The sequence below is a fragment of the Littorina saxatilis genome, linkage group LG1 (assembly GCF_037325665.1).
Source record: "Littorina saxatilis isolate snail1 linkage group LG1, US_GU_Lsax_2.0, whole genome shotgun sequence".
Lineage (NCBI taxonomy): Eukaryota > Metazoa > Mollusca > Gastropoda > Littorinimorpha > Littorinidae > Littorina > Littorina saxatilis.
In genome coordinates, this window is record NC_090245.1 from 3,997,956 (window position 1) to 4,010,251 (window position 12,296).

The 12,296-nt window shown below is 44.7% G+C and overlaps 1 protein-coding gene across 4 annotated transcripts in view; it reads right to left on the reverse strand.

The window, feature by feature from the left end:
• Nucleotides 1-124: 124 nt before the first annotated feature.
• Nucleotides 125-12,296, reverse strand: part of LOC138959637 (calmodulin-like) — a 76,681-nt gene continuing 64,509 nt past the window's right edge. For 3 of the 4 annotated variants that reach the window (XM_070331214.1, XM_070331207.1, XM_070331224.1), the window contains 2 exons: nt 10,853-10,996; nt 9,318-9,613 (listed from right to left, as the gene is read on the reverse strand). In XM_070331214.1, the coding sequence (XP_070187315.1) occupies nt 9,333-9,613; nt 10,853-10,996 (425 nt within the window). In that variant the 3' untranslated portion in view covers nt 9,318-9,332. Of the gene's footprint in view, nt 922-1,248; nt 1,306-9,317; nt 9,614-10,852; nt 10,997-12,296 lie in introns of those variants that run through there. The other variant, XM_070331230.1, reaches the window with a different exon arrangement.

The following is a 12,296-nucleotide window of genomic DNA, read 5'->3' on the forward strand; positions in this document are numbered from 1 at the left end:
GATCGATTGAATGCATGTCCACTTTGTGTGAGATGTCGTCTCTACTTTCACAACAAAGCAGACTGTGCGCACACAGACACACACACACTCAAGAGTAATAGCATTGAGCAACTCAAAACTATAATTTGATAGTGTTGGAAAAAGACATTTATTACCCACAATAACTGATGAAAAATTCCACTTGCACAAATGCCATGTGAAATTCAATGCTACATAATTACTGAATCATTTATTTCTCGCAACTCTTGGGTCAAAGACATGCATGACAAAGTGACCACAGTGACACAGAAACAAACCAAAGTCCCAAACTCATATCACAGAGAAAATCAACATAATGGCAACACAATTAGTGAGTGTATGGGCTTACTGTAGCTCCTATATTTGGTAGCAATTGAACACAATGTATAAACAAATGAGACCTCATCAATCATTCAAATTCACCCTCGCAAACAAACCAAATGAAAATGCTTATAAATTAGAATATAAACTAAGTGACAAAGTCTGTGAACGACGAGGCTTGTTTAAAACTGCCCGTCCACATTTGCAAAAAAGAAGATAGAATTATATACCGGAACACGTTTCCAAAAATCTATGTTCTTCTGTCCCTTCAAAAGTGTGTGGTCATCTGGAGCTCCTGTACAAGTGATTAAAGCAGAAGAAAGCAGAGGGAGATTTGAAGATAAAGCAAATACTGTACGCACTATGTGTGCTAAAAACAAAAGTCACAATTATTTAACAGTGATAGGTGCAAAGAGGGGGGTACTTCCACATGAAAGAAAGCAGAATAAAGAACATCACAAGAATGTTTTTTCTTGTAAATTCAAAACGGTTCAAAGATAAACTGGTCCCTGTCAGGAATGTGCTTTTGGATTCAAGACTTCTCCTCTTCCTCCGAGTCTGATCTCATACAGGCGATGAATTCTGAAACAGATCGAAGTTGAAATCGGTTAAGTCTTATGGGGTCATTTGCAACCTGATTTACAACCTGAAATACTGTGTGTAAAATGTAGAACTTGTGATGTGTACGGGTTTAAACGCAATTACATTTTCATAAACTCAGACCAACTCACTCACTCGCATGCACGAACACACACACACACACACACACACACACACACTCAAAAACAAGATGCTCCTATTTCTTTTAAAGCTAATTGAGTTGAAGGACCATAACACCAGGTCTTACTCATACACAAGTGCATGCTGCGACACACACACAGCTGGCAATGAAACATATCCAGCACTGACCTTCAAAGTCAATCCTGCCGTCACCATCGATGTCCACTTCAGCAATCATCTCGTCAACTGGAAACACAAGAAACCAATTCAACTTATCATCGTTCAACTCTTCAACTCGGTGTCTATGAAATGAGACGAATGATAGAAGCAATAAGACCCAATGACAGCGTGCGAATGCAATTTCCTTGACGTTTGCTCACTGAGTGTCCATCTTTGACCCCCTCACTCCCATCGGTCTCATGATGATTATGTTATTTTACGCCCTCACAGTGAAACTATAGGGGCATGTTGCCGGGTGTAACCCCGACTTTAGATGAGATACACCGGTGCATGCGTGTTTAGGTGTAATCAGCCACCTGCACTTATGGCAGAATGACCGAGGTCTTTTACGTGCCACTGTGGTGACACGGGGGTGGGGCATGGATACCGTATCTGAGTCTGCACATAAAGCCCCTACCCATCTCTCTCATTTTTCTAACAAGGACACTGAACTGTCTCTTGCTCTGTGATGTCCTCGATCTCTGATGTTCTGCAAGACGAGTCTGAAGGGGTGATGTAGCCACAGCCTGACTTGAGAAAGACCTTAAAAGACCCCTTTAGCTCCCTTTTCTCTTTCTACGTACCATGCCTGGGTCTCTATCCCTACCCCGCTCCTTGTCCTTTCCCAACACGGTACATTCACAGTGAAACCACTCTCTTTCAGCTCTTTCAGCTCTATACAATCTTCTGTGATGTTCTGCAAGACAGACATGAGATCTGCAGAACTGCTGCAACTAAACCCTGACTTAAGTAGAAATTCTTAAGACGTCTTAGGATGACAGTCGCTTGTTAATTTCAATGCTTGATGTTCTCTCAGGTACAAGGAGGCTGGTTAATTTCAATGCTTGATGTTCTCTCAGGTACAAGGAACAACCTACTATACTAACCTAGAAAAAGCAAACTTGTTCAACGACTTCTTTATCCAACAGTCCATTGTCGAAGACGATATGTCAGACATTCCTGAAGTACCAAGGCTTCCTTGCAGAATAAACAATCTCACACTTTCAGTCGAAGAAGTTAAAAATACGATTAACAAACTAGACAAAACAAAAGCAGTCGGTCCAGACGAAATCCACAATCGAATTTTAATTGAGAGCTGCGAAGTGATTTGTGACAGCCTAACTGCACTGTTTAATCGGTCTTTACATGAAGGACTTTTTCCGTCAGTTTGGAAAATAGCCCACGTTTCACCAGTTCATAAAAAGGGGAACAAAGATACATGTAGTAATTATCGTCCAATCTCCCTCCTAAGCTGTGTTGGCAAAACACTAGAGAAATGTATACAAATTCATGTCTTTGACTACTTAACACAAAACAATATCATTACAGAGTCGCAGTCCGGTTTCATCCCTGGAGACTCAACTGTTTACCAGCTTCTTACAATATACAATGACATATGCAAATCACTCGATAATAGAATAACTACCCAAGCAATCTTCTTTGATATATCCAAAGCATTCGATAGAGTTTGGCACCGGGGCTTATTGCATAAACTCGAAGCCGCTGGAATTAATGGGCCATTATTAAACTGGTTTACAGACTATCTAACAGATCGAAAGCAAGCAGTTGTATTAAAAGGCAGTAAATCAACTTATCTTCCAGTAGTAGCGGGAGTTCCTCAAGGTTCAGTGCTTGGACCCTTGCTCTTCCTAATTTATGTAAACGACATTGTACGTGATATAGAATCTACGATTAAGCTTTTTGCTGACGACACTAGCATGTACTTGTCTTTAGCCAATCACAACATCCGTGCCGAAATTTTAAACTCAGACCTTGAAAAAATTGTAAATTGGGCAGAAACATGGAAGGTAGCATTTAACCATGCAAAAACTGAATTGGTGAACTTTTGTACACAAAGAACCCCTGATATCGCAGATCTAAACTTTGGCAATACCATCCTTGAAAGTTCCCAAAATCACAAACACTTAGGAATAATAATACAAAACAACTGTAAATGGGATGAACATATAAAATCTCTTGTTGCAAAGTGCAGAACTCTCGTAGCTTGCTTGCGTACATACAAATATAGACTGAGCCGAAAATCATTGGAAATTATGTATAAATCCTTCATTCTACCACACTTTGATTATTGCGACATAATATGGGACAATTGTAGCAAAACCCTAACAGATGAACTCGAACAGTTAAACCTAGATGCAATACGAACAATCATCGGAGCTGTCCGCGGAACCAGTCACTTTAAGCTTTACGGAGAATCTGGACTCCAATCATTATCTGAAAGGCGTAACCGTCATAAACTAACAATGTTCCATAAAATTACTCACGACAAGACCCCCCCATACCTACAAGCAGCACTCCCACCTCTCGTAGCAGCCAACAACCCCTACCACAGACGCCGCCCCTTCCCAGCCAGCAAGACATTAGCGGCCGATAATCGGCCGAACACCCTTCAAAAAGTCGGGCCGGTGACGTCAAAACATACGACGCGGGTGTTGGCCCGACTAACTTTTGCAAAGAGGCAACGATGCGGCCGATAGGCGGCCGAACACCTGCACTATGGCGGCACGCATCCGGTCCGATGTTAATCGGCCCGATGACTTGTTTGACCTGCGGTCCGACACCTTATGCCGACATCGGGAAGATATCGATTTCAGCGGGAAGACATCGGGACGATGTTGGCATAAGGTGTCGGGCCGCAGGTCCAACAAGCCATCGGGCCGATTAACATCGGACCGGATGCGTGCCGCCATAGTACAGGTGTTCGGCCGCCTGTCGGCCGCCTCGTTGCCTCTTTGCAAAAGTTAGTCGGGCCAACACCCGCGTCGTATCTTTTGACGTCACCTGCCCGACTTTTTGAAGGGTGTTCGGCCGACTATCGGCCGCTAATGTCTTGCTGGCTGGGTGCAGCTACCGATACAGCAGTATGTACCACCACCACCCCCCCCCCCCCCCCCAAGTGTAACAGTGCAAAATTCACTTACAGCTACAGCTACAGCAGTATAACCCCCCCTCCCCCCAGTGTTACAGTTGCAAACAAACCTACAGATACAGCAGTGTGTACACCCCCCCCCCCCCCCCAGTGTAACAGTGCAAAACAAATCACCAGCTAGAGATACAGCAGTATGTAGAACCCCCCGCCCCTACCGCGTACCGCCCTCACTGTAACAGTACAAAACACACCTACAGCTACAGATACAGCCGTATACACCCCCCCCCCCCTCAGTATTACAGTATAAAACACACCTACAGCAACAGATTCAGCAGTATATACAACCCCCCAAGTGTAACAGTGCAAAAATTACTTACAGCTACAGCTACAGCAGTATGTACACCTCCTCTCCCCCTTAGTAACAGTGCAAAACACACCTACAGCTACAGCAGTATGTACAACCCCCAACCCCCCCCCCCCCCCCCACCACTGTAACAGTACAAAACTCATTTACAGCTACAGATTCAGAATTATGTACATCCCCCTCCCCCCGCTGCCACCACTGTAACAGTACCAAACATACAACACTCCACCCCCTTCCCTCGTGTAGAGCGCAAAACACACCTAGAGCTACAGATACAGCAGTATACAACCCCAATCCCCCCCCCCCCCCCCTGTGTGCAAAACACACCAACAGCTACAAAAACAGCAGTATGTTCACCCCCCCCCCCTCCCCCTACTGTAACAGTACATAACACACCTACAGCTTCAGCTAGTTACATCTATGCTTGGCGCTGGTGGACAATATTCACTTTTTTTGGCAAAAACCGCCAGTTTTGGCCAAAAAAGACAAAGATTTGGCCAAAACAACCCACACATTTGGCCAAATAAAATAGATTTGGCTATAACTTTTTTTGGGCCAAAACTTTCTATGTAAAAGTTTTGGCCAAAACTGTTTATGTTAGCTAAAACGGGAGATTTGGCCAAACTTCTGCCACAAAAAGATTTGGCCAAAAAAAGATTTGGCCAAACAAAAAAGATTTGGCCAAATCTTCACTTTTTGGCCAAATCTTTTTTGTTTGGCCAAATCTTTTTTTGGCAAAATCTTTTGTATTTGCTGGCGCTGGTGGACAATATTCACTTTTTTGGCCAAATCTCTTTTTGGCCAAAACTTTGCTTTTTTGGCCAATACCGCCAGTTTTGGCCAAAAAAGTGTGTTTTTGGCAAAATAAGTGAATATTGTCCACCAGCGCCAAGCAGCTTGGCGCTGGTGAACAATATTCACTTTTTTGGCCAAAAACGCACTTTTTTGGCCAAAACTGGCGGTTTTGGCCAAAACTGGCGGTTTTGGCCAAAACTGGCGTTTTTGGCCGAAACTATACTTTTTTGGCCAAAACTTTGCTTTTTTGGCCAAAACTGGCGTTTTTGGCCAAAAAAATGAATATTGTCTATCAGCGCCAAGGGGTACTCAAAGATTTGGCCAAAAAATGAAGTTTTGGCCAAAACTATTTTTTGGCCAAAACTTTCAATGCAAAAGTTTTGGCCAAAAAAAGATTTGGCCAAATCTAAAACATTTGGCCAAAAAAGTGAAGATTTGGCCAAATGTTTTAGATTTGGCCAAATATTTTTTTGGCCAAAACTTTGCACTTAAAAGTTTTGGCCAAAACATGTTTTTGGCCAAAAACACACTTTTTGGCCAATAATGTACGTTTTTGGTCAAAACAGTGTGTTTGGGGCCAAAAAAGTGAATATTGTCCACCAGCGCCAAGCATATACATCAGTATGCACACCCCCCCCCCCCCAAGTGTAACAGTACAAAACACACCTACAGCTACAGATTCAGCAGTATGTACAACCCCCTCCCCTCCCCCCCCCCCCCCCCCAGTGTCACTGTGCAGAACACACATACAGCTACAGATTCAGCAGTTAGTATGTACACCCCCCCCCCCCAAGTGTGTAACAGTGCAAAACACACCACCAGCTACAGATAGATCAGTATGTACACCCCCCCCCCCCCACCCCAAGTGTTACAATGCAATACACGTCACATCTACAGCTACAGATACATCAGTATGTACACCCCCCCCCCCCCAAGTGTAACAGTGCAAACCACACTTACAGCTACAGATTCAGCAGTATGTACTCCACCCCCCCCCCCCCCCCCCAGTGTAACAGTGCAAAAATCACCAACAACTACTGCAGTATGTACCCCCCCTCCCCCTACAGCTACAGAAGTATGTTACCCCCCCCCCCTGTAACAGGACAATACACACCTACATCTACAGCAGTATGTACACACACACACCCCCCCCCCCCCCCCCACTGTAACAAGACAAAACACACCTACATCTATATTTACAGCAGTGTGTACAACACCCCCCTCCCCCACTGTAACAGGACAAAACACACCTACATCTACATATACAGAATAAGATACAGCAGTATGTACTCCCCCCCCTCACTGTAACAGCAAAACTAACATTGAGAGCCAAAAAAAACCGAAATCACTTACTCGCTCCATCCGTCGCGGTTGTCCTCGAGTTGACGTCTGAATCTGATTGTCATTGCCAAGAGCCTGACTCACTGGCTACACAACTATTCTCACCGCCACCACGTGGCACTGGGACCAGCACTCAGATTGAGATCCCGAGGCGACATTCGTCTCGGATAACATATCATCAATGTGCTGTCCAACATTCCCAAAAATGTCTCTTCTTTCGATATTAACTTGAACTAAGAAAACAAATAAAATTCGCTCACGCGGGAAAGCAGCAGCCATTTGCACACTCAATCTTGTTTACCGTAAGGAAAGCTATTTGAATATTTCAAGTAAATGATGGCGTATTTTTAAAATGTAAAACTCATGATTTGAGCTCATGCTGTATTTGATTGCAAATATGCAAATAAAACTTACAATTAATTATCCTACTCCTATGTGAAAAAGTCAACAAATATGAATAATTTAGTTTCGCATTTGCATGGTCAGTCTCATAATGTCACGCCGTTGCTGGACCGACGCTTGAACAGGGGACGTAACAAATGTTAAAATAATGATCATCAATTTGTTATCTCCCGTAACTCTGCATAATTTTATCGACAGCAACATTGCGTCGGGCCGATGTCGGGGTTTATTACGTACATTTATACACAGTCAAACGGTATCGGCGCGACAACGGACGACGACACACGACATATGACGACGTCACCCGACTGAAATCGTCAGTCGGCCGACGAAAGCTTGCTAGCTGGGTTAGAACGAAGTATACCCCCACATCGAACAGAAACGTACAAAACATCCTTTTTTCCTTCGACAACAGTACTCTGGAACCAACTACCTGAACAAATACAGTTAACCGACTCCCTCGGGGAATTTAAACACTACTTAACAAAAGACGACACACAAATTCCCGTTTACTTCTACAGTGGCAGTCGACAAACACAAATAATCCACACAAAAATGAGACTTAATATCAGCGATCTAAAGAAAGACTTAGTTGAGCGACACCTTGCGGAAAATAGCGTATGCGACTGTGGTGATGGAACAGAAACTGCAACACACTTCTTACTAGAATGCCGTTTACACTTAGCTGCAAGAAACAACACAATCAACAAACTAACCAACAACTTCATACACACAGATATTCTACTTCATGGAAACCCCTCCTTGCAAACAAAAATTAACAAAAAAATCTTTTTAACAGTGCAGGAATTTATTGGACAGTCCGGCCGTTTCGAACAGATAAACATGTAAAGTGAAAACAAAATCGATACGTCTACTCGTCTCTCTCTCTCTCTCTTTCTCTCTCTCTCTCTTTCTCTCTCTCTCTCTCTCTCTCTCTCTCTCTCTCTCTCTCTCTCTCTCTCTCTCTCTCTCTCTCTCTCTCTTTCTCCCCCTCTCTCTCTCTCACTCTCCCCCTCTCTCTCACTTTCCCCCTCCCTCCCTCCCTCTCTCCCTCCCTATCTCTTACTCGCTAACACCATCAATATTATATATGTATTCTAAAACTGATTTTTGTTTTGATGTACAATTTTCATTCAATTTTCTTTTCATGTTTACTTGCTTTTCATTTAAACTGTACCCTCCCCAATCACATAATTCACCTCCCCCTCCTTCCTTCCTTTACTGTCTTTCTTTATCATCATTATGCAACGTTCATTACGTTATTAATAGATTTGGTTTATTGAGACACATTTTTCAGCCGTTACTGCCTTATGTTGTAATGTCATGCAGGAACACCACTATAAGCTTCTAGCTTGTTGCTGTTTCTGTGAACTTTGTATACATGTCATGATTGTAACCTTTGTTAAAATAAACTTATGTTTAAACCAAGGAGGCTGGTTCATTTCAATGCTTGATGTTCTCTCAGGTACAAGGAGGCTGGTTCATTTCAATGCTTGATGTTCTCTCAGGTACAAGGAGGCTGGTTCATTTCAATGCTTGATGTTCTCTCAGGTACAAGGAGGCTGGTTCTGCATAACTCTCACTTACTCTATTAGTATTACACACGTCGTATGCATTTAGAGCGCTTACTTCCCTTGGTTTATTAGATGATAAACCCTGACTTGCACAGGAAGCCTTCCCTACCTCTTTCTTGTCCCCGCACTGTTTGTTCTCAGGGGCAGATCATATCATTTTTAAGCGGGGGGTTTCAACATTTCTTTTCGGGACAATTCGACGACGCGAAGCATTTAGTTGAGGGCGCAAAGTGTTCGATCCACCAAGGGGGGTCCGGAAAATGTTGATAAAAAACAAGGAAAATGGAGCAATCTGGTGCAATCCGAGCCAAGGAACTTCCCCAAATACACCTTCCAAAAAGTAAATTTGAGAAGACAAGTTCTGAGACCCAGTTCTGAGACACCAATACGATCAAACACTGGACTCACTCTCTTCCTCTGTGAGGTCCTCCCCGATGTTCTGCAGCACGCCCCTGAGATCTGAGGGTGTGATGTAGCCGCAGCCTGACTTGTCGAACACCCTGAACGCCCGTCTGAGCTCCTCCCCTTTCTCCCACCTCACCCATCCCCCTCGTCTCCACGTAGCCTGCTACTGCTGCATTACAAGATTAGCCACTCTACACCCCCCCCAGAGATTCTCCCATCAGCATTTATCTCTCGACTTACTCCCATATCTTCTACAAATACCCCGAACTTCAGATATGAGTTCTCACAACTGACTGGGTGAGAAAGACCTTTCTGACTCAGTTCTGAGACACCAACACGACCACACACCGTGGCTGAACTCACTCTCTTCCTCTGTGAGGTCCTCCCCGATGTTCTGCAGCACGCCCCTGAGATCTGAGGGTGTGATGTAGCCGCAGCCTGACTTGTCGAACACCCGGAAGGCCTGTCTAAGCTCCTCCTCCTCGTCCTCCTCGGACTGCTCGTTCAGCCCGCCCATGTTGGCCATCACCTGCACGAACTCCTCGAACGAGAACGTCCCGTCACCTGCACATGATGATTAGAGATAAGATAAATAGCTAAATTGACCTTCCAGGTCCTTATAATGTCTGGAAGGTGTAAAGGTGGTCCTTCATTTAGCCCGAAGTCGACTTCACGAAGACTTCCCGAAGTCTTTTACTGAAAACTCAGTGCTAAATCTTCGTGCTGGCAGCTTCGCAAAGTATACTTGGCGTACTCATGCAACTTCACTCAATTAAGGACAGGCTTATGCGGCATACATAAATACACTTCGCACTTTTTGTTTTTTGTTTTTTGTTTCTGAAAGCAGATTTGTAACAAATGAATACTCACATATTCCAGAAATTGCAGAACAAAATCCAAACAATAATCAAACATATACCTCACATTGGTCTGCGAGGCAGTAATGCAAGTCAAAATCACTTGATGACCTTAAAGACAAACATATACCTCACATTGGTCTGCGAGGCAGTAATGCAAGTCAAAATCACTTGATGACCTTAAAGACAAACATTGCTGTTTTGTAGGGACATCCGCCCCTCCCTCTTTAGCACACTTCACAAACAATCTTCCAAGCTTGCTGAAGACTGACAAGCACACTGCTCACACACTCATCCACCCCATCCGGCCAACCAAACAGGCACGGGTCACACAATAGCTCCCAACAATCACCCACCGTCAATGGAGGGGAACTATCAGACACGGGTCATACAGTCACTCACCGTCAATGGAGGGGAACTATCAGTGACGGGTCATACAGTCACCCACCGTCAATGGAGGGGAACTATCAGACACGGGTCATACAGTCACTCACCGTCAATGGAGGGGAACTATCAGACATGGGTCATACAGTCACTCACCGTCAATGGAGGGGAACTATCAGACACGGGTCATACAGTCACTCACCGTCAATGGAGGGGAACTATCAGACACTGGTCATACAGTCACTCACCGTCAATGGAGGGTAACTATCAGACACGGGTCATACAGTCACTCACCGTCAATGGAGGGGAACTATCAGACACGGGTCATACAGTCACTCACCGTCAATGGAGGGGAACTATCAGAGACGGGTCATACAGTCACCCACCGTCAATGGAGGGGAACTATCAGACACGGGTCATACAGTCACTCACCGTCAATGGAGGGGAACTATCAGTGACGGGTCATACAGTCACTCACCGTCAATGGAGGGGAACTATCAGACACGGGTCACTCACCGTCAATGGAGGGGAACTATCAGACACGGGTCATTCAGTCACTCACCGTCAATGTCGATCTCCTTGAGCATGGTGTTGAGCTCGTCGATGGAGGGGAACTGTCCCAGGTTGCGCATGACGGTGCCCAGCTCGTCTGTGGAGATGGACCCGTCGCCATCCTTGTCGAACAGGCGGAACGCCTCGCGCAGCTCTGCACACAACACAGAGAGAAAGTTAAGTTTTACGCCCTCACGACTAAGCCATTAGGGGCATGTTCCCGGGTGTTACCCCAACTTTAGATTAGATACCCAGTTGTATGCGTATTTAAGTGTAACCAGCCACCTGCACTTATGGCAGAGAAATGCAAGTTTCTACGCCCTCACGGCAAAGCCATATTGGCATGTTCCCGGGTGTTACCCCGAATTTAGATGAGATACCCATTTGTAAGCGAATTTAGTTGTAACCAGCCAGCCGCGCACTTATGGCAGAATGACCGAGGTCTTTTACGGGCCACTGCGCGGGTGACATGGGGGTGGGACATGGATACCGTCTTTGAGTCTGCACATCAAGTTGGTTCGTGCGTGTGTGTGTTTGTGTGTGTATGGGTGAATGGGTGAGTGTGTGTGTGAGTGAGTGTGTGTGTGAGTGAGTGTGTGTATGTGTGTGTGTGTGTGTGTGTGTACGTGCAGTGTGAACTTGTTCCGTCCTTCCTCTGTACGCAATCCTGTTGATCACCACAGTACTGGCCAGACTTGCACGTGAAATACAGCATCCGGTCACTTGAACACGCACTAACAACCAACAGCGTGTAGCGGCTGAACTCTGAGCATCGCTTACACTGGACATACTAACAACCAACAGCGTGTAGCGGCTGAACTCTGAGCATCGCTTGCACTGGAAGTTGTCTACCTTTAACTTGACCCAGATGTCTTGTTCTTACTGCCGCTACCCACTCACAGGCTCCCTCAGCTCACAACAACAATTTTCAACAATACACGTTCCTCGGGTTATTTCTTGCCCTTCCTCATCAGAACAAAAGTATTCTTTATTCATTTTTTATGCCTTTTTCTTTCCTGGATAAAACCGTCTATGTGCTTTATATTGATCAACCGAGTTTGCCCAAGAACAAGAGAAACAATTAAAGCTTCCAGCAGAGCACAGAATGATCGACCTTGCTGACAAATCTATATAGCTTCACGTGCCTCAGTGAAACACCGGAACCTTTGACAGTGGCATCTTTTTCATTGAGTGCACAAAGCAAACTCCGAGAGGCAATGTGACTCAACAGTTTTTTTGCTAGGGAAACCTTTTTGTCTTCTCTTTTTTTTAATTTGTTTGTAAAGCACGGTTTTTTTGTTGTTGGGATTTTTGACTGTCGGTTGTTCATACATAACCGTACTTATGTTATTGGTTCAAGGCAAACAATTGTGGTGATACAAAGCTTCGAAATGCATTGCAGGGTGTGGGGCTGAAAAGGAAGGACTGGGGGACATAGACTCGACACAGAGAGC